The sequence below is a fragment of the Ornithorhynchus anatinus genome, chromosome 8 (genome assembly GCF_004115215.2).
Source record: "Ornithorhynchus anatinus isolate Pmale09 chromosome 8, mOrnAna1.pri.v4, whole genome shotgun sequence".
In the NCBI taxonomy this organism is placed as follows: domain Eukaryota; kingdom Metazoa; phylum Chordata; class Mammalia; order Monotremata; family Ornithorhynchidae; genus Ornithorhynchus; species Ornithorhynchus anatinus.
The window spans coordinates 28,327,511-28,349,655 of record NC_041735.1 but is presented as its reverse complement, the minus strand read 5'-3'; the positions used below and the strand labels follow the sequence as shown (position 1 = coordinate 28,349,655).

The window sequence follows — 22,145 nt, the reverse complement described above, 5'->3', positions numbered from 1 at the left end:
ACCCATACCATCATCATCATCATTATTATTAAGCGGGGGGCAGCTCTGTCTTGAGGGCGGCCTTATAAAAGGAGCCCAATCCAGGCCGGCAGGGCAATCTTCGGGGAAGGAAATCTCTGCCCCAGAAGCCGGGGGCTCCGAGGTGGGCGTCTGGCGGGGCGGCTCTGGGGGGGGGGGGGGGGACGGAGGGGACGGCAGGGTGACACTCTCCCCCCCGTCCCTCCTTTTAGCTCAGATCCCGGCTAGCCCGGCTGGGTATTTAGGGGGCAGTTGCTGGGGGGACGGAGAGCCGCCTCCCCCGCCTCCCGGCTCCGAGCCCCCTGCCCGACGCCGGCCCCGGGCCCCCTGCCCGGCCCCCGCTCTTCCATATGGTCCGCCCGGCCGCTCGCCCCCGGCCCCCGGCCCCGGCCCCGGGCCCAGTCTCAGCCCCCAGGGCCCAGCCCCGGCCCCCCAGCCCCGGCCCCCCGGCCCGCTCTCAGTCCCCAGGACCCAGCCCCAGGCTCCGGCCCAATCCCAGCCCCCAGGGCCCAGCCCCAGCCCCCAATCCCAGCCCCAGCCTCCAGCCCACTCTCATTCCCCGGGACCCAGTCCCCAACCCAGTCTCGGTCCCCAGGCCCCAGCCCCCGGCCCCCTCTCATTCCCCAGGCCCCAGCCCCCCGGCCCCCCAGCAGCCCCCAGCCCAATCCCAGCCCCAGCCTCCAGCCCACTCTCATTCCCCGGGACCCAGCCCCCAGCCCAATCGGAGCCCCAGCCTCCAGCCCAGCCTCGGTCCCCGGGACCCAGCCCCCAGCCCGATCCCAGCCCCCAATCCCAGCCCCAGCCTCCAGGCCCCCAGCCCCCCAGCCCAGTCCCAGCCCCCCGGGGCTCAGCCCCAGCCCCCGACCTCGCGGCCCCTACCTGCGTGTACAGCTCGGCCAGCTCCATGCGGGTCCCCGGGGGGCCAAACCGACTGGACCTCGGAGGGCCCGGCCGCGGGAGCGGGAGGAGCCGGGGAGGAGGAGGGCGAAGGGAGGAGGAGGAGGAGGAGGAAGAGGGAGGAGGAGGAAGAGCATGGGCCCCCGCCCCCTCGGGCCCGGCCGGGGAGAACCCGAACCCTACCTCTGGGCACCCCGACGTTGGGAAAATCCTCCCCGGCCTACGGAGAGGACACCGACGATAGAGATTTACGGCTGTATCTTTATTGGGACGATTCTCTGGGACAGCTCTAAGAGGGTACGATGCACACGTCTACCGAGTACAACATCGGACGGCTACGACGGTTTAGGGCGTAAATGTCATCCCGATTTCCTCTCGGCCTCCGTCTCGGCGCCGCGGCGAAACCTGGGGATACCTACCTACTTTCGGAGGCTTTTATCGATCGACACGGGGCGGATCGTCAGCATATCTCCGGGGGGGCGGGCCGGAGATCTTACAGAGACTCCCCGAACGATTCCCGAACGATTCCCCGAGATGGGTTTCATTTAAAAGTCGCAGTCGGACGGTACCGTTCTTCAGCTCCTCGGCACCGGCGTTCCCTCTCTCACCGTAGCGAACGGGATGCCCGGATGATCCTTTCAGAGACGGACCGCGCCGCATCTCTTATCCGCGGATCCGGCCGCGATCCCACCTCCGTACGAAAGGAGGGGAGGGGTGGGAAAGCAGGAGTCCCCAGGTCTGTGGCGGGATAAAGTCCCGGAGAACGTCCCTCGAAGAGGCTCGGGGTTTCCCGACCGCCGGGACGTGATCCGCCCGAGGTCGGGGACGTGACTCTTGCGCGACACCCCCGCGGGAGATCTAGGTCCCGAAAGGGATGTCGACGGATTCCCGTCCTTCCGTCGTCCCGTGACGTCCGTCGCGTCTCCGGCCGTACGTCGAATAAACCGCGACGCACGTGTCCGCGACCAAATGGTGAACGGATAATTTAGAGGAAGAAAGAATAAAGTCGAAACATTTCCATTACTTCGCAAGTTATTTCGACAGAAACCTGACATTTGGGGTTAAAGCGATGTAGTACGTTTCACCCGCCGACACGGTACTAGATATCTCGCACCTGAAAAATGCATGTGAAATACTGTTCTGCCAAGATGTCTGGGACAGACACACGGAGAATTAAACTTAATACCGTCTTCCCGCAAAACGCGTCCGGCGACGTACGGTTTTTACGGGATAATGAAGGAATGCCAGTCAACTGACGAGACCCATAAACAGAAGAAACTAACCTTTTTACGGAGAGGAGGGGAAGGCTTTATACAAGGAAACACATTTTTAAAAATAAACACAAAAATATTTTAGGCAGATATTTTAATACAGCATTTCTCGGTTTCGGATGTACAGCAAGAATATACAGTAGTTCCAGTTCTTTTTAATTCAGAGATAAAATTTAAAACAATTTTGTCTACTTCCGAAGTTCGGGATTCTCTTTCAAAACGTAAAACCCGGTCAGTCTAAATCGAAGGTAGAGAGTGCCTACCCAATACCCGAAACACTGGTTTGCTCTACTTTCACTGTGAGTTGGCTGCCAGGGCCAAGAAGCTTGAGTTATCTCTCAGAGGGATTGCTAGGATGCAGAAATGATTGTGTTTGGGCCAAAATGAAAACATCTACATCAGAAAGAGGCAAACGGACGCAGGGGACGGCCTTCTCCGGGCACGACGGGTCTTGGAAGGCCGGGCAGGCTCTCGGACCATCAGGGGTCGATTCGGTAAGTAAAGACTTCAGTGCACCAAACGCCCCAGTGGCTTGCAAGAGTCCAGGCCGCTTCTATCCCTGGCTGCCTTCCCAGGTGTATGCTGGGCGCTAGGAAGATCTGGCTCGGTGAGTGGAGCGGGTCTGGTTTACTCCGTAAATGGAATTACTCTAAAGGGTTTAGATGGACTACGGAAACAAAGGAGACAGTGCTCATTTCTATAGAGTACCTGAATCGGCGCAAAACTCAGACCCACGGACACCATTTAAACACTGTGCACTGGAGATTGAAAACTGGTTGAATCCGCTTCTGGCGGTCACCGTGACGGAAAAGCTCACTTGCCTTCCCGCAGATTGAAGGGCCAAAGAATACCGGTCTAACCGACAGATGGCAAACTACGAAGCTATGCAGTTTGATCTCTCCAGTACCAGAACAGGCAGTGTTTTTCTTCTAAGAAACGGCGCTAGACTCATCGGTATTTTGAAGGGTGTATAAATGCAGGCGTCCGGGGTTGTGTGGCAAAACGGCCATATGCTAGAACGGAGCGAGACTCCGCATGTCTCGACAAAGCAGGTGCTATCCGGCGGAAGGACAAGCCAGCAGCGGAGGGTTTATGTTTTTCCAAATAGGGGGAACTGAGCCCAATGAGCGTTACCGGGAAGCGGAGGATTTTCTACTCTTCCTCGATAGTGTCGCACCCTGCTTTCCAACAAGATATGTCACTATTCAAAAAGACATCTGCCAGCAATAACACAGATCGCATGACTCGGGGCCAGGGATTTGGAGGTAAGGCCAGGAATCTGGGTCTGTGCACTTCAAAAAGAGGATTTCAACGGTCAGAGATTGGAGAAAGAATGTCGAGGAGAATCTCTTAGAGGTGCACGATGAAAACTGTTCTTTATCGACCCTGTACATTATGAACGGAATCTTCTGAAAATCCTGACTACCTCATTATTCTAGCCTACCCTTCTTTCCTTCGGAATCCAGTGCCGATTGAGAAGAGGATACAGTAGTTACAAGGAAAGCAAATATGCTTCACGCTTAGACGTTTACAAAAGAACTGAGATGAAAACCTAGATCGCTAATGTTCCCCCTTCTCTTCTAGACACCTGCGAGGAATTACGGGATAAAGCCTAAAGAAACGAAGCCGGGAACGCGGCAAACATCCACCGCGAGACGATCGGGACCGAGACGTTAGCGGGCAACTGCGGACTCCAACGGCCTTGACCCCATACCAAATAAATTCATGTGACAAAATCCCAAAGCAATTCAAAAGCAGACTGCATTCATTTTGACCCTAAAGTTTGAACATGTGAATAAGCTACATTAAATGAAACTATCTTGTCACTTCCAGTGTGCTACTTGTGCTTAGTTACCATATTCCATAATAGGTGATAGTTGTTGACATTTGCATATAATCCAGTTAAATTAATGGATCGTATTGGATTGTAAACAAAGTTAATAAATAGAATCTTATTTTTGTAGTGTCTACGAAGAATATTGTTGTACATTTAAAAGAACACAGTACGCAGCAGCAGTTAATATGCTCGGGAAAACTACGGTGCTATCAAATGAATATCTATGCTATTGAGTACGCCAGGAGACCTTGTAATACCTCTTAATTGATCACAAAGTGACACAGGTAAGGAAGCAACTTGATAAATTACTTTACATATTGCCTGTTTCTCCATTCCGGGTTGACGCTTAACACAGAACGGTTCTCTAAGGGGCTACACCTCGGCAATTATTTTCCTTTCTTTCCGCTCTTCCGTTTAGTACCCTGTTCATTCCTGTTGGCCCCGCCCTGACAGCAGCTCACACATGGAATTAAGATTCATTTACACTATTTAAATACGGACTAAGGCTCTAAGACAGCTCTCGGCAGCTGAAGCCACGTTTTTCAGCTGGCCACATGCCTGTATTCGAACTCCAGCTATCTCAAAGATCGGGGTGCGCTATCAGTGTGAAAGTAAGGATTGCTACAGGAGCACATCTTTCTATCCAAGGAAGTACAGGAATCTTAGGCAGATTTGCAGTGACCCAGCTACAGTTTTCTCCCCCGCACCTCCCCTCCCCCTGGGGAATGGAGGGTGAGGGGCGAGGGCGGGGGGCATGGAAACATATGGTACTGCTTCTTTGAAAAATGTGCTTCAGTAGCTCTGTGGGGAAATGGATTCAGGCTTCAGGCGGGAAAATTCTTGTTCGACGGCTGATAGGCTGGGTGCTTTCCTGTTCAGACCCGCACAATGAATCCCAGACCTAGGCTGGTTGGAATCTGGATGGTTTCTAGCGCAAGAGAGGATGGGTTAAAGGGAAACGTAACAGGAAAGATGTGCTTAGCATCCATTAGCAGCTGGGGAGAATCCTTCCTGTCTCGGAAACGCATCTAGAAAGATAAGAAATAGGTGGTCAGTGTTTGATCGTGAGGAGATTTTTTTCTACTAAAAATGTATAGGAACAGCAAATTCAGAGGAAGAGAAAGACCCTTGTTTTCCCCAGTCAAATTTTCCCTGGCATTCATCTCTCTGGGTTTGAGACAAAGATACTGCTTCAATCAAAATATCAACCAAAGTCTTCATTTGAAAACATCCTGGCTTGCAGCCCCAAGTTTCTGAAACCCAGACGTCAGGCTTTAAGGGAGGAGTTTAGCCTCTTACCTGAATGGTCCGGATAAACGACACAGAGACTCGTTCTTCAAACTCATTCACTGGGGTGTACAAGTTCAAAACTTTGACAATCTGTTGGAAGAGAAATCATTCTCGATTTCAATCTAATATCAATTAAACTGACCTACACTCTAGATAAAAAACAGGGGGCCTTTTTTTGTACTTTTAGGAAAATACAAATGGAAAAGGTTCATCTTTTCCCAATTAACACAATAACCACAGACCGAATATGTCCTTGTAGAAATTTAAGCATACAGATCACTGCACTGCCCAGGGAAAGCTTTAATCTTCACTACTTGGCTTTTAATCTGCTCAGACTCAAAAATCAGATCGAAGAAAATTATCAGCAAGAGGATCGATCCTTGCCTAAAGTCTCATTCATCCCTTTAAGCTCAAGCAGGTCCGCCTGTGGACTAAAGAAAACAATTCTATCCTAGAAATAAAAACACTGACTCTCTCTGAGTGGGGTGGACAGTAAAGAAAACATATGCCTGTTCTCCCTTCTACTTAGACTGTAAGCCGCGTGGGGGACAAGGGCCGTTTCCATCCTGATTATACGGTTATCTACCCGAGATCTTAGAACTGTGCTTGGCACATAATAAGCTCTTAAATACCATTTTTGCTCCTCCCTAATAGTAAATATTCTGAAGTGCTCAAAGATTGTTATCATATTTCTTTTTCTGGAGATTTTTTTAAGGACAGCCATCCACCTGTCTGAAGGGATTACAGGCGGCCTGCCTGGAGCTAGAGGGAGGGACATAAAGATCACGGACCTGTCCTTCAGGTTCTCAAGGCTGCTCTTTTACCTGTGCCGTGGTTAGAGCATTACACATCGAGCAGATGGCTTCTGCGTCTTCATCTGTCTTCTTCTTCACCTGCAGCAGCTGGGCGGCCTGAATGAGGGGCTCCAAAGTTTCCTTGGCTCCGCTGTTCATCAGATTCTTGTCCCGGAGCCACTCTTCCAGCTGGCTGACGTTGTACCTGGGAAAAAAAAGCAAGTCAACGCAACCGTGATTCCCAGGGCTAGGGATTTGGAAGCGGCTTCCCAGTGGGTGGCCAACCTTCCCCATAGTGCATAGGAGGCTGCAGGCCCAGAGTTGAACATCTCTCCCACACTCTTGATTGTTTGGATGGCCTTGAACAGTCTGCATTCTAAGCAGTCTCGTAAAATATATAACTAATCCCGGCCTGAATGGTCATCTCTGGATGGTGGTGAAGGTGGGCTGGGGAGCCGTTGGAGGGCTGGGGAGGCCACCGTGGTTTTCCATTGTGTATTTTTAAATTCAAAAGGAATTCCCAGGGATTTTACCCCATGGACCATCACCTTGCCTGGGAATTCTCCAGAATGAAAGTGGTCCCAATGGGAAAATCCGTGAGAATTAACTTCAAATTGAAAGAAGATTCAGAAAGCCGCAATCTCACACTTCCCCAAGTACTGCACCGGCTGGGAAGACAGCCTGGTAGGCTGCAGTCCCTGGATGGATAATCCACTGCGGCCCGTAACTTCAAAGATTAATCAATCAATCAATCAATCAACTGTATTTGTTGAGATCTTATTGTGTGCGAACCACTGAACTAAATGCTTGGGAGAGTACAATATAACAGAGTTGACAGACAAGGTTGCTGACCAGGAAATTACAAGTGTTGGGGGGGGAAAGACATTAAAATAGATTATGAATATGAATATAACTGCTAAAGTGGGGTGAGTATCAAGTGCTTAAAGGGTATGGATGGATCCAAGGCAACGGAGGAGGGAGGGAACGCAGGAAAAATTAGGCTTAGTCAGGGAGAGCATCTTGGAGGAGATGTGACCTCATTGAGGCTTGAAAGGTGGGACAGTGGTGGCCTGTCATATATGAAGAGTTCCAGGCTGGGGACAGGGTGTGGGTAAGGAGTCGGTGATGAGCTAAATGAGAATGAGATCCAGTGAGTAGACTGGAGTGAGAGGAGAGGAGCAAATGTCTAATAAACCATCCAAACAGCCACTGGGAAGAGGTGAGTGCAGAGCGATGTGTTGATAACAAATGGACAGAGATGCAATTCATTAACTGTCAAGTCATTTAAAACTCCAAGAGTACACTGTAATGAACTCCCACAACTAACATTAAGATAAAGGCATAAATACCTGGATTTGGACATCAGACCCAGAAAAGGCATTCTGATAATGTGACTGACTCACCCCTCATATGGAATCATAAATTAGAAAAATTAGTACTAAGGTATTAAAATCAGGTTATGGGGCGGGCTGGAGAAGAGACAGATCTAATGAGCGCAGAGTCCATATTTTGTTCTGCCTTTTGGATCACTTTTCTATCAAAATGTTCTGTATACATCATCCCATTCCTCCAAAACATCCAATGGTTGTCCATTCATCATCGGGTTTAACCTCCCTCATTTCCTACTCCAACCGAGCCCGCCCACTTCACTTCTCCATTGCCAATCTACTCATTGAAAATCAATCTCATTTCTTTTGCCACCAACCGCCAAACCCCAGTCTTCTCTCTGGCTTCAAACTCCCTACCTTTTCATATCTGACAGACTACCACTCGCCCCATCCTCAAGTCTCACTAAAACCACATCTTCTCCAGGAAGCAGCAAGGTCTGGTGGAAAGAGCACGGGCCTGGGAGTTAGAGGACCTGGGTTCTAATCGTGGCTCTGCCAAATGCTTGCCGTGTGACCCTGGGCAAGTCACTTAACTTTTCTATGCCTCAGTTCTCCTGTTCTCCCTCCTACTTAGATTGTGAGACTTAGGCGGCCACCAACCTAATTAACTTGCATGTACCCTAGTGCTTAGAGCAGTGATTGACCCATAGAAAGCACTTAACAAATACCATAAGAAAAAGAAGACTTTCTTGACGAACCTCTTATCTTCCCATCTTAGACATCCTCCCCTCTGTGTCGCCTATGCACTTTGCTCTGTGCGTCTTAAGCGCTTTGATATTTATCCCACCTCCACTGAATTTATGTACGTAACCCTTCTACACCACAAGCTCGCACTAGACGGGAAACGTGTCTACCAACTCTGTTATACTGTACTCTTCCCAAGCTCTTAGTATAGTGCTCTGCATATAGTAAGCGCCCAATAAATATGACTGATATCCTTGTACTCTGCCACTTCCCCTGATTATTTTTAATGGTTGTTTCTCCCATTAGATTGTAAGATCCTTAAAGGCTGGGATTGTGTCTACCAGCTTTACTCTATTCCCAAGCACCTAGTACAGTGCTCTGCTAGCAGTAAGGGCTCAATAAATGCCATTGATTGACTGGAATGATAAAATTTTGAAAAGTCAATAGGTTTAATAGGTATTTTAGTCACTCACTGGGCACTATGCGTTTTCACATTTCAAACCGGAAGAAAACAGGCAGCTCACTCCAATTTTAATTAACACCTCCCCATCCCCTGCCTGATCTCAAAATAATGAGCTTCCTAGATGAGCAGAGATTTTCCCCTGGGATCTTGGAGGATCGCTTTCCGGCTAGGGCTTGCGGCGAGGAGCTGTAATCAGTGACACTTTGAAAAACCAAGGAAAGGTAAACGACATCCGCTGGCTAATTAAATCTCGATGTCATTCCTTTGGAATTGTCAATGCACTTAACATCGAATTCCAGGGTTCCTTCTGAAACTGCACACCACCGGCACATCTCCCCATCTCCCTTTATTTCCCATTATTTAATAATGGGAAAAAGCAGGTGAAGTACCCTAAAGCAGCCTGCCAGCCACCTGCCGGGGGGGGGGGGGGGGGGGGGTGGAATCTGGAGAAGGCTTTGGCCCGCTGCCTCACCTGATCTGCATGCCTTTGCTCCAGGAGCACATGTCTTTACGCAGGAGGAGGTTATTCAGGGTCACGGCCCCAACGATGTAGAACATCTGCTTGACGACCTGCTTGATGAGCTCGGGATCCATCCCGTGCTGACACATGACTGAGTGGAAGGAGCTGAGCTGGCGGAGGATGGAGTCCAGGGTGTAGGTCCCTTCGTCGGCAATGCTGGAGGTCCTCTTCCGCAGCCCCGTCGGCTTCACTCCAGAGACCCCCTGAATCGTTTCGTGTTCCAACATGCCAGAAACTGGGTTAGGACAAAAATCAGAGGCACAGTCAGTTGGTGCTGCACGACTGAGGAGAAATCTCCTTGACCTACGCTTTCCCTCGCAGGGACCAGTGGCCCAAGGTGGGGAATCCTGCCCAGGTGTAAATAAACAATAAATAATGATGGCATTTGTTGAGCGCTCATTATGTGCCAAGCACTGTTCTAAGTGCTGGGGTAGATACAAAGTAATCAGGTTGTCCCATATGGGGCTCACAGTCTTAATCCCCATTTTACAAATGAGGGAACTGAGGCACAGAGAAGTTAAGTGACTTGCCCAAGGTCACACAGCAGATAAGTGGCAGAGCTGGGATTAGAACCTATGACCTCTGACTCCTGAGCCCAGGCTCTTTCCACTAAGCCACGCTGCTTCTCAGCACGTAAAAACTCAGCTGTCCTATTCCACAGGCAATAAACCAACACCTCAGGTTTTACAATAACTTTATCATGAACTGCAGAATGAGGAGGGCCTCACAAGAAAGGTCAAGATTTCCTCTTCATCCCTCCTCCCTCAGCCTTCTCATCTTCCAGGGCTTCCAGGATCTTCCCCTTCAGCGTGAGGTTACCTGGAGCGCCTGATCTACGTACTAGAAATTCACAGTGACTCCACCGCAAGGAACCTGGGTCTCGCTTCTCGTTCTTTCTTTCAACGGTATTTGTTCAGGATATACGATGTGTCAGGGGATGTACTAAGCACTGGGGTAGGTTACAAGTTGATCAGGTTGGACACAGTACTTGTCCCTCATGAGGCTCACAGGCTTAATCCCCATTTTACAGTTGAGGTAACTGAGACCCAGAGAAGTTGAGTGACTTTCCCAGGGTCACACGGAAGACAAGTGAAAGAGCCAGGATTAGAACCCAAGTCCTTCTGACTTTCATGCCTGTGCTCTATCCGTTAGGCCACGGTGCTTCCTGAATACACTCGCAAGCTCTCGGTACAGTGCTTAACCTTCAGCAAGTGCTCTCTAAACACCACTAATTGACTGCGGAATAGGACAGCTGAGTTTGTCACGACAAAGCTAAATTCTACAAAAAGTTTCTGTCCTTGCAGGCCCAGGAGACTGAGTGAGCTGCTGCTTCACGGAGAGCCCAGTCTAGCCCTCGTTTCTAATAATGGGAAAAAGCGATAAGTTTCTCCGGTAGCAGCCGGGAAACCATTATGGGGAGGGTCAGGAGCTAATCAGTTAATCTCTAGACTGTAATCTTGCTGTGGGCAGGGAATATGTCTACCAACTCTGTTGTATCGTACCCTCTCAAGTGCATTATAGAGTCCCCTGCACACAGTAAGCACTCAATAAATTCCACCGATGGATTAATTCGATACCAATACTTATAAATGAATGCTTAATGGAAGGCTGGTCTCCCCAGATAATGCCAGGTTAAGATCACTCTTGTTTTCTGCCTCGTTCTTTTTACTGTCCCCACACTGTCCTTGGTTGAGCCTTACCAATCATCGGCTGTAGGATATTTTCTAACACTCGCACAAGCTGCTGGTAGATCTGAATGGCCAAGTCACTTAACACCTGCCGGTACTCAGCCAGGTCGAAATTGGTGAGGCAGTGTTCATTCTGGCGAGACGTGTTGTGCTTCATAAATCCCTAAATGCAGAAAGCAAGGGGAGCACGTAAGAGGCAAAGTTGACTTCTTTCCCCCGTTAATAATGACCTCTAACATCATCCTGTTCCTCACAGAAAATCCTAAAACTTGGAAGACAGATTATGAAACCAGGGAACCAAGACACACCTGATGGGCCTTTCCCACCTGGAAATAATATGTTTGGGTTAACAGTGCAGACTAAATTATGCAAATTTAACTAGCTTATCTTTAAAAATTACTCAGGGCTTGAAAGGCGATTTTTCTCTGTCATGAGATGGGTAAACATTTTAACTTTATCATTTTTGCTTTACCATTGTTAGCAGTGCTGGTTAGAGCCCACACATCTGTGGAAAAGAATACGTGAATAAGTAAAGAATAAGAAAAGAATAAGTAGTCAAAACTCCCCTGTGCTGGGCAGCAGCAGCACGGAGAGAGTCAAGGGCGGAGACTCAAGTTGACTGCGTGTAAGAAGGTAACGGTAAACCACTTCTGTATTTTTACTAAGAAAACTCTATGGATACACTACGAGAACACTGGCAGGTGGAGGTGGGGCGTTCTGGGAGAGATGCGTCCATGGTGTCGCTACGGGTCGGAGGCGACTCGATAGCATAAGACGAGCAGATGCTGACATGAAAAGGCAGAGATTACAGTGCCCAAAAGACCACTGAATTCACCCTCATGGCAGGTGCAGGCAAGGGGCCGAAAGTAAAAAAAATGGACTGGTCTCACAGTAGAGAGAGGGAGGGACTGGGAGCTATTCGGATAAGACCAGGCATTGTGGAGCGGTGGTGGGTGAGGGGACTTCTCAAATCGAGGTGGTGAGACTCCAGCTCATCTTGCAGGATGAGGGGAACACCGTGGGTCTCTGTGATGGGAGGGGCGGCTGGGTCCTGGGGAGAAGCAGGAGTGTGGACCGGCTTTCCCCCATCATCACACTCGCGGCACCCACCTAGGAGCATGCTAGCTCGCTACAGAGACTTCCAGCGTTACTGTGGCCACCTGGCCCACTGCAGCCCAGAGCCTGCGTCGTGGCTGGTACCGCTTAGGGGCCAAGTCCACTCGGCACATACGTTGGGAGAGGGGCAACCTAGCCACCACAGTGCCATGGAGCAGAACAAATAAAAAGCGTCCCCTGTGAACAAATTCAGGCCGGACCGGTGACCCTGTCTGGATTGTTCCACGTGACTTCGACTCCTGCCCAGATATAAACCAACCTAGAAAAGTTTATATTTTACAGACCTCCAGAGAAGGGAATTGCATGTCCTCTTGGGTCAGCCACCCACCCCAGGAAATCCAAAATGTCTATCCAAATCCTTAAGCTGCAGTGTGGCCTATTTCTTCATGATCTATCCTCATGAGGCAAAGTGAACAGATGGTTGTTATTTTCTGTGTAAAAGCTCTCCACATTTTCAGAAACCATTAAGTCACCCGCCAGCTCTCTCTTCTTCTGACTAAACGATCCCACTTTCTTTAGCCTCTTCTTGAGGGGGGGGTCCTATGACCTAGCCCTTTAATCGTTCCTGGGACTCTTGGAGACCCTCTCCAACACTACATTTTCCTTGAGTGGTGATGCTGAGAACTGGACTCAGTGCTGAGTCCAAGAGGAAGACCATCTTGCTGTTATTCATGATCATATTGGTTCATGTCACCGTGCTTGATCTTAGCAACATCAGCATTTCATTTGAAGGGTCCTGCTCATTTTTAAGATGAGCTTTGAGAGGAAATCCTTATTGTATGAAAAGCACTTACAAAACCGGGGCACAGAGTCATCATCTCTTCTGGTGGGAAAATAAAACTTCCAAGAAATTCCCTATACCACACCACTCCCTTCCTTGACTCCTTTTGGCCATCCACTTTCCTGGGAGCGGAGAGAGGACACTGCTATCTATCAATCCCTTAGTCCATATGGGCAAAGGGAACCATTCATGAGTTTCAACCAGCGGGTAGCTAGCCGGTCTGTTGGATTGATCCAAGGCACAAAAACTGGAACCTCTTGCTTGTGTGTGTGTTTGTGAGCATCCACAGGAGACTTATTTTTTTGAGTCTCTTTCTCTGTGATCATTGTTATTCCATGAGAAAGCATTTTCCAAAAAGACTGGGTCCAGCTCTCTTAATTAACTGCAACTCTGCCATCTTGCATCTTGCCCAGAGTAGAAAAGTCAGTTCAGAGTGGTCCAGACTGACATATCTGCTTATTCCAAAACTGGTATTTCAGGCAAAGTTTGTGCAAGGATGACTCTTTGCTATTTTTGTAAAACTTTCCTGACTATTCCTTCCCTCCCATATATATCCCTGACTCCTCACTTCCTGCAAATTTTTTCAAATTGTATTCCAAATAACTATGATACAAATATCCAGTTAACTGGATAATTCCCACAATTCCTTACTCATCTCTCTACTCACTGGGCAAATATTTTTGAGGAAAATTCTGGCCTTCCTTAAGGTACTGACATCCTTTACAGATGAATTACATGATCAAAAGTTTTCCTTAATTGCTTCACGGAGTACCTGCTTTCAACCGGACAATTGTGGAAATGCTGTGACTTGACTGAGCCTAAGTTCATTTGCGTTAGGTCATCTGTAAAGTGTGAACTCCAAGAGGGTAGGAACCGTGTCATGGGTAAGTCATGGCCAGCCCTCTGAGGACTCCCCTTAAGGGAAAAACACAACTGTATCTGACCATCCCTGATCCTGGTCCTGAGTGGGTAAAGTTTTTCATCTATTTTTATTTTTAAATGAAAGATAAGGAAATGCCCAGTGTGCCTATCTTTTAGTGGGGTGAAAATAATCACTCACCTCTTCTCCACTGTACTGCTTCAAACAGTGCAAAAATCGGCAGGTGTTTGAGAGCCAAAAGGAGACAGTTTCAAAATCGTCGCCTCTTTTCTGAAACAGAAAATATGCTTACGTTTTATTTCCTTTTAGAAAAACAGCATATTGAAACCAACAAAAAAACAGAAATCAAGAATAAATTCAACCAAACCCATTTTGGGGAGGTAATTATGCTATTAGTACAATTATTTTCATGTGACGATTCTCCTGGGTTCCAGGAGATAAAATTTCCATTCTGATTTCACCTGTTGGCTAATACTGTAGCTGGCCACCATTTTTTTTAAACTTTTACTTAAGGCTGTGTATTGATCTCGGCTCTCTTCCGTTTCATGAAGAGCTTTATTTAATGATAAGCATACCGGGAATAGCTCGAAGAAAAAAGCCTGCAGAAGCTAGGCTTATAAGCAATGCTCAGGTCTGGATCAATCTCACCGGTGGAACAATGAGAACAAGATTAGTTTGAAAGGGGAAAGAATGTGAGCTGGAGTGTAGTGGGAGAGAGAGCTGGATAAGTTGGAGGGAGAGAGCTGATAGAGTGCCTTAAAGCCAATGGTGAGGAGTTTCTGCTTGATACAGAGAAGAACAGGCACCCACTTTAGGTTTTTGTGTAGTGAGGAGGCGTGAGCGGGATGTTTTAGAAAAATGATTCAGTCGGTGGGATGAAGAATGGAATGGAGAGGGAAGGGTATGCAGGCTGAAGACAAGTGAGGAGCCTGAAATAGTTGCCTTTTGCATTTGACGAAGACACTACTGACAGTGAAATTTTCCTATGAATGCACCTGTGACCAAAAGTGCCAAAATGGGACCCCAACCCCAGTCATACTGTACCCACAAAAAGCCTATCCCTTATTACCAATCAATGGTATTTACTGAGCGCTTACTATGTGCAGAGCACTACACGAGGCATCTGGAAGAGTGCAATACAGTGGAATTAGTAGGCCCATTTCCTGCCCAAAATGAGCTTACACACTAAAGGACAAGCTTACAGTCTAGAGGACAGAGTGTCTCACAGTTAACGTTGGCAGCGCCTGGTACTTTTTCTCTTTCACCTCCTTTTCTCTCACTCTTCACTAAGCATTTGCTTGCAAAGAGCCACTTCTTTCTTGGAAGCAGTGCACTCGTCAATTGTATTTATTGGGCGCCTACTATGTGCAGAGTACTCTAAGTGCTTGGGAGAGCACAATATAACAGAATTGGTAGACGTGTTCCCTGTCCACAAGAAGCTTATATTTCGTAGGGAGAAAAAGACGTTAAAAAAAATTATGGATACGTACTTGAGTGCTGTGGGGTGAGGGTGGGGTGAATGAAGGGTAAATATCCAAGTACAAAGGTGATGCAGAAGGGAGACTAGGTAGGGGAAATGAGGGTTTACTCGGGGAAGGCTTGTTGGAGGAGACATGATTTGAAAAAGGGGGAGGGAGTACCAGGACAGAAGCAGAACATAGATGAGGGGTCGGTGGTGAGATAGATGAGATGGAGGTACAGTGAGTATGTTGTTGTTAGAGGAGTAAAGTGAACATGCTGGGTTGTACCAGGAAAGCAGCGAGGCAAGATAAGAGGGGGCAGGGTGATTGAGTACTTCAGAGAAGCAGCCTAGTGGATAGAGCAAGGGGCTGGGAGTCAGAAGGTCATGGGTTCTAATCTCGGCTCCGCCACTTTTCAGCTGTGTGACTTTGGGCAAGTCACTCAACTTCTCTGTGCCTCAGTTACCTCATCTGTAAAATGGGGATTAAATTTGAGCCTCACGTGGGACAACCTGATTACCCTGTATCTCCCCCAGCGCTTAGAACAGTGCTCTGCACATAGTAAGCGCTTAACAAATACCAACATTATTATTATTATTTGGTTATATCTGCCCTATTCATTTCTTCCATCATATTCATTGAGCGCTTACTGTGTGCAGAGCACTGTCTAACAAATACCAGTATTATTATTATTATTGTTATTATTACTTTAAATACAAGGGTAGGAAGTTTCTGATTGATGCGGAGGTGGATGGGCAATCACTGGAGGTTCCTGAGGAGTGGGGAAACATGGACTGAACGGCTCTTTAGAAAAATCATCCAGGGAGCAGAGTTAAGTACGGACTAGAGTGGGGAGACATGGGATGCCAGGAGACCAGAAAGGAGGTTGATGTAGTAAACAAGTTGGGACAGGGTAAGTGCTTGGAATAACGTGGGAGGAGTTTGGTGGAGAGAAAAGAGTGGTTTTTAGCGATGTTGTGAAGGTACAACCGACGGGATCTGGTGACAGGTTAAATATGTGGGTTGAGATGAATTGAGGATGATGCCGAGATTACGGGCTTGTGAGACAGGGAGGATGGTGGTGCTGCCTACAGTGATGGGAAAGTTGGGGAGGACAGGGTTTGTTGGAAAAATGAGGAGTTCTGGTTTGGACGTGTTAAGTTTGAGATGTCGGCAGGACGACCAAGTAGACGTCCCAAGCAGACATCCTAGCTCGCCTTACTGATCTACTACAGTCCAGCCCACACACTCCGCTCCTCCAGCGCTAGCTTACTCACTGTCCCCGATCTCGTTTATCTCACCACCGACCCCTTTCCCACATCCTTCTGCTAGCTTGGAATTTCTTCCCCCTCCATATACGCCAGACTACCTCTCTCCCCACCTTCAAAGCATTATTAAAGTCACATCTCCTCCAAGAGGCCTTCCCCGATTAATGGCTCTTTTCCCTGGTCCCCTCTCCCTTCCACATCGGATCTGTGACCTTTGGGCATTTGACATTTGCTCCACGCACAGCCCCACAACACTTACGGACCTATCTTTAAGTGCTTAGAACAGTGCTCGGCCATTAACCTATTAATCCTATTAACCACTGCTTGGAAACTGTCTTTAGCCAGTAAGCTGCTGCCAGTTCTGTGGAAGTCTCTATTTCAAAAACCAAGAAAACTGCATCCTCAGTGCCGCCCTTACTATCATTAACATTTCTTATGAAGTGGCTTCGAGAGTCAGACACCCCAACTGACCTTCAGTACTTTTTTGATGCTGTTAATCGTCGAGGTCAACAACGACCGCACCTTCTGATCATCATTCAGGTAGTCAGCGTGCCGGACACACATAAATAAAATATATGCCGGCAACCCAGGGATCAGATTCACTGCCACGCCGCGTGGTTTCAGATCTGGAAACAAATGAATGGTGACACAGAGTGGTCAAAGCCTCATGAGATAGAGTGAGTGGGGCACCTGATGTCTCTTGGAAGTGGTCTATAATGAAGGATTACGGGAGAGTTAGTAGTGGCGACGGAAAAGTTCGGAATGGTAAAAGGCCCAAAGGGTTAGCTTGATAACTGAATGATCGGTCTATAATCAGTTTGTAGATGGAAAGGTTGGTTACACATTCCAGAAGACGCATCCATATTCATGAGATGGATGATGACAGCAACCTCAAAATCAACACCAAAATTGACCTCAAAAACAAAATCATCAGAGCAACCACCACTTAATTCCACCATGCCTCCTGTGTTGCCAACTGGAGGCAGAAAACTGGGCTGGATGCACATCTGGTTAGATTCAGTACCAATTTCTTATCTTCTTAAAGAGATCTTACAAAGTTTGTTGAAGAGGACAAAGTGAGGTATCATCATGGCTGAGCCTTCCGCAGGGTCGTAAAACGCTAGCGGCACCCAACAGATGATGACGATTACCGCAGTGGCACACCAAATCTAGAGCGGGCTCTAGTCAAAAGAAGATGCAGCACAGCATGGAGACAGGTCCTGGCAACACAGGTGCGAGATGCTTGCCAAAGCAGCTCTTGCGTCTTCAGCTCACCCTATACGTATACATATATATATATATATCCTTTATGGAGAAATGATATTTCTGCACTAATGGTGAAACCCATGGATATTAAAAAGAGAAGGTGCTCAATCTGAGTTCACATGGAATGCTCTGCACAAGTGGACAGTAGGAAAGACCTTTAGTTTGAAGAAATGTGCTGAACTCCTCCGAAGCAGAATATACTTGCCTAGGATGAGATTCTTGACGAGTTTCGGCTCATCGTCCTTCTTATATTCCAGCATTCCCTGGAAATCTTTCTCCTTCCTCGGGATGTTCACTGGACGGATGGGCTCATCGATGATCTGTCCAGGAGATATGTTTTCCATCTGGCCCACTGAGAGAGAGGGGGAGAGAGAGAGAGGTGACGGGTGGGGGAGAGAGAGAGAGGTGACGGGTGGGGGAGAGAGAGAGAGAGACCTACTGTCATCTGGGCCTGCCAAGTTTGGAAACCAGGAGAAAGCTCAGGGGTCTCAGGCTGATCTCGCTACTAGAGCACGAGAGGAAGAGGAGCTGCAAATCTAATTCTGCAATTATATGAGTTCCCAAATTCCCTTGAGGGCCAGATCCAGTCTGCCAGCTAATTTACCCAGAGCTAGTTAATCTCACGAAGCGAGTTAGGCTGATACACATTTTTATGATTGTGGTAGGAAGTGGGAGAAAACTTCAAAAGGAAAAGAAATTGGCATCAAGACTGAAAAACTCCCATGCTCAACTTAGTCTTCTTTAGCACTGAAAGGGGCTTCTTCAACTTGCCCTACATCTCTTACAGTCACTCTTACGATTGAAAAATCTAGAAGAGCGAAACCAATGAACACATTTATTTCAGGGAATACTCACATATCTCTACTCAGTGTAACGAGAACAGTAAAGAGACTGTTTACGTGATTGCCACATTTTAATTCTGCCAAAATTTTTTCGTAGAACAATTTTTCTCATCCAAAATCCAATCAAAAGATAGAAATATCTCTGTGGGAACAGGGGAGTGCTAAGCCAGCTCTCATTAAAGCATTTCAATTCTCTCCCCCCTGAGGAGATTTGTCCACAGAGATTAGAAGTTTTATGTAAACACATAGACAGTTGACAGAAAATGTTTCACCAATACTACACTTGCTCTGATGATGAGCTTAAACTTTAGGACTTGAGGTGTTCAGAAGGCTGAATTCACCCAGACATGTTGCTCAGCAAAGATCCTTGCAAAAAACCCTAAGAGAAAACTTCACAAAATCTGTAATGGAAAAACATATGATGAGGGAGGAAGGAACAACAAAGAAAGGGAAGAATGACAGTCCCTCCTGAATTAAAAATGGGAAGAAACAAATGAAATTAATTTTGGAACATTAACACCTTCCAAAATGTCATATCATTTCCACTCCAACATAGTCACGGCAGTTAACTGCAATCTGCTCCTAGCTTTTAAAATGCTTCCTTGATCCTGTAATTTTAAATTAGCCTTTCAATTTGCTATGGGAGTTCAAAAGAAAAATTGCGAATATTCTTGGATACTCTTAGGGACTGATAAAATGCTCCCAAGGGGCTTGCAAAAGAAATGACACAATTTGACCAAATCATTTAACTCTTTGGGATGGAAAAGGGGATCTGGAACAAAAGGTAAGAGTCATAACATTTTGTCTGTTTTCAAATGTTTCTCTCAACTTATATCCAGGTAAATATCTTACTGTTCCCTCAGCAACTCCGAGTCTGCATCAGAGTTAGCATAAACATTCCTTATGACAATTCACCCCATGGCTTTTTTGGATTAGGTGGGATTTGCCCAAGAGCCTGATACCTTGCAATAACCCAAGAGAGCGCTAAACAGATATTATGTGATGATGATGACGATGAAGAAGTTGAATTATAACTACGAGTTTAACAAAATTGTCCATTCTGACAACTTTTACTTTTAATCTTTCAGCACTTAGGCACCTCGCAGAGATATTGCATCTGTAAATGAGATATTTTAAGGCAGTTATTGTGATTGGTTACTGCCAACAAGTACTCTAAAAAACTTTTTTAATTTATTGCCTCCCTTCTCGGACAAACTGGCTCAGTTATGGCTAGGAACTACCCACTAGAGACAAAAGGATGGATTCAGTCTCTTCACAAGTCAGAGACTGTACAATGGAAAGAGTCATTTTAGGCCAGGCACATATTTGGCTGAGAGCCAATCCAGGGACCTCCACTAATGGGGCCAATCTTTTCTCTTCACATTCTGCTCTTCCAGGGTTCAAATGCTCCTGTGACTATTTACTCATGGACCAAAAAAACAGAATCAGTCCTCAATTTGGGCATCTTCCTGACCTTATCGCCAGTGCAGAATCACAAGGACAGTTCAAAGGAGGCTATTTAATTTTCTACTCTTAAATTCTACTCATTCAACAGCTGCTAATACCGGCATAAAATTATTTTACTTCCTCATTAAATACCTACATATAGGTCTGTATCTATAGTCATTAAATACAGTAAAAATGCAACCTGTTAGAGACAGTGCTACTCAGCCCAACAAGTTCAATTACCTTCTAGTTCACCGATTTTCTTAGCAAACACTTTCAGCTGCTTTTTCAGTTTCCGGACAGTCTTGTCCTGTTTTTCAAGTTGTTCCATCAAGTCCTATAGGTCAAAAATAAGAGAAAAGAGCTCAAGGAACAAAGAGAGTTCCATTTCACAAAAAGGGCAACACAAATGAAATCACAAAAACAGCACAGTTAGTTTTTTATAAGCAGGCTGATGGTGAGGCACAAGCCTCACTGCCCAGGTTGAGATGGGCAAGTCTACTGAAAGCCTAAACAATCAAAGCCAAACATTATATAATACATACAAAACTGTCAAATCCTGGGCAGCATAATGGAAGCAAAGAGTTTACTGGTGGGATCATTTTAAAAAGGGTTCCATGTGGCTCAAAAAAGATATACTTGTCAAATCTCAACATTTTTTAAAAGAAGAAATAAAACAATTAGGCAAAAGATAATTTCTGTAACTGCACAAAGAAAAGGTTAAAGACAAATTTCAGAGAAACACTGAGAATTTGACAAGAGTTTCTTCTGACACACTGTAATCAGGAATGAAGTGGGAGTGAATAAGGGAGCCTTCTCAAAGAGATGGGGCTATTATCCTCGAGAACTTAGAATGTGTGGTTCTTATTATTGCAGCATGACTGCAGCACCTGGGATTTCTCATATACCTTTTCCCCAAGTACTTTGAAGTACTTTCATTCATACATTATATTATTTTATTCTCGGGGCATCCCCGTAAGCTAGGGGAGGTGAGTGATTTTTTTTTTCAGATGAAGCGACTTGCCCAGTGAGCCAGTGTCAGAGACGGGGCTAGGTCCCAGGATTTCTGATCCCCAGCCCTGGACTTTTCCCCACTGGAAGAAGCATGGCCTCTAGTGGATAGAGCATGGGCCTGGGAGTCAGAAGGGCTTGGGTTCTAATCCCGGATCCACCACTTGTCTGCTGTGTGATTTTGGGCAAGTGGCTTCATTTCTCTGTGCCTCAGTTACCTCATCTGTAAAATTGGGATTAAGTCTGTGAGCTCCATGAAAGATATGGATTGCTGTCCAACTTTAGTACTTGTGTCCACCCCAGCACTTAAAACAGTGCCTGGCACATTAGAAGCAGCGTGGCTCACTGGAAAGAGCACGGGCTTTGGAGTCAGAGGTCATGGGTTCAAACCCCGGCTCTGCCACTTGCCAGCTGTGTGACTTTGGGCAAGTCACTTAACTTCTCGGTGCCTCAGTTCCCTCATCTGTAAAATGGGGATTAAGACTGTGAGCCCCACGTGGGACAACCTGATTCCCCTGTGTCTACCCCAGCGCTTAGAACAGTGCTTGGCACATAGTAAGCGCTTAACAAATACCAAAAAAAAAAAAAAAAAAAAGTGCTCAAATATCATTAAAAAAAGACATTCAAGAGAGGATAAGGCCTGAGTGGAGAAAGTCCACTGCGGATCCGAACCACAGGGCACAAAAGTGTAACGCTCCCATGGATAGGCCGAGCATATCACGAAAAATTCACCATGGTTTTGTAAAATGGGATTATATAAGGGAAAAATGAGAGAAAAATGCACTGAAAAACTAAAGAGTGAAAAGATGAAATCTGGAACACAGACCTGAAAATCAACGAGGAGGGAATCAGAGAAAAGAAAGCGCTCAAGTGATAGGACAATTTGCACTAGGAGGGAAAATGGGTTAAGGAGGCATTTCTTTTCTGTCAGTTAAGAAAAGAAACAGGGCTCTCAGGGAAGGAGTTGAGAATGACTTATAAGCGTAACAGGGGTAAAATCCAAAAATAAGATGATGTAAAAACAAATATGCAATTTTCTCTGCTTTTTTCCAAGAACCAATTTGGAAGCCAGACTGACTTCTCCAAATTAACATTTTCCACAGTCTGAAAGCCGATATATTTTCATTAAATTGAAATTTATCCTTAAAACAAAACTTTGCTTCCATCATACCGTGAGACCTGTATTAGTAACAAACAGAACATTAAATATCGCCAGGGACAGAGA

General features: G+C 46.7%; 2 protein-coding genes across 11 annotated transcripts in view; both read right to left on the bottom strand.

Moving 5' to 3' along the window:
• Nucleotides 1–970, bottom strand: part of MYO5C (myosin VC) — a 77,813-nt gene extending 76,843 nt beyond the window's left edge. Inside the window, exon 1 of the mRNA XM_029070254.2 lies at nucleotides 898–970. Within this exon, the coding sequence (XP_028926087.1) occupies nucleotides 898–924 (27 nt within the window). The 5' untranslated portion in view covers nucleotides 925–970. The remainder of the gene's footprint in view (nucleotides 1–897) is intronic.
• A 188-nt stretch (nucleotides 971–1,158) lies between these two features.
• MYO5A (myosin VA) overlaps nucleotides 1,159–22,145 on the bottom strand; it is a 208,685-nt gene continuing 187,698 nt past the window's right edge. For 5 of the 10 annotated variants that reach the window (XM_029070243.2, XM_039912918.1, XM_039912919.1 and 2 more), the window contains 9 exons: nucleotides 20,153–20,246; nucleotides 17,827–17,973; nucleotides 16,827–16,981; nucleotides 13,808–13,897; nucleotides 10,863–11,013; nucleotides 9,115–9,397; nucleotides 6,138–6,312; nucleotides 5,323–5,403; nucleotides 1,159–5,051 (listed from right to left, as the gene is read on the bottom strand). In XM_029070243.2, the coding sequence (XP_028926076.1) occupies nucleotides 4,899–5,051; nucleotides 5,323–5,403; nucleotides 6,138–6,312; nucleotides 9,115–9,397; nucleotides 10,863–11,013; nucleotides 13,808–13,897; nucleotides 16,827–16,981; nucleotides 17,827–17,973; nucleotides 20,153–20,246 (1,329 nt within the window). In that variant the 3' untranslated portion in view covers nucleotides 1,159–4,898. The remainder of the gene's footprint in view (nucleotides 5,052–5,322; nucleotides 5,404–6,137; nucleotides 6,313–9,114; nucleotides 9,398–10,862; nucleotides 11,014–13,807; nucleotides 13,898–16,826; nucleotides 16,982–17,826; nucleotides 17,974–20,152; nucleotides 20,247–22,145) is intronic. The other 5 variants (XM_039912917.1, XM_039912920.1, XM_039912922.1 and 2 more) reach the window with 1 other exon arrangement.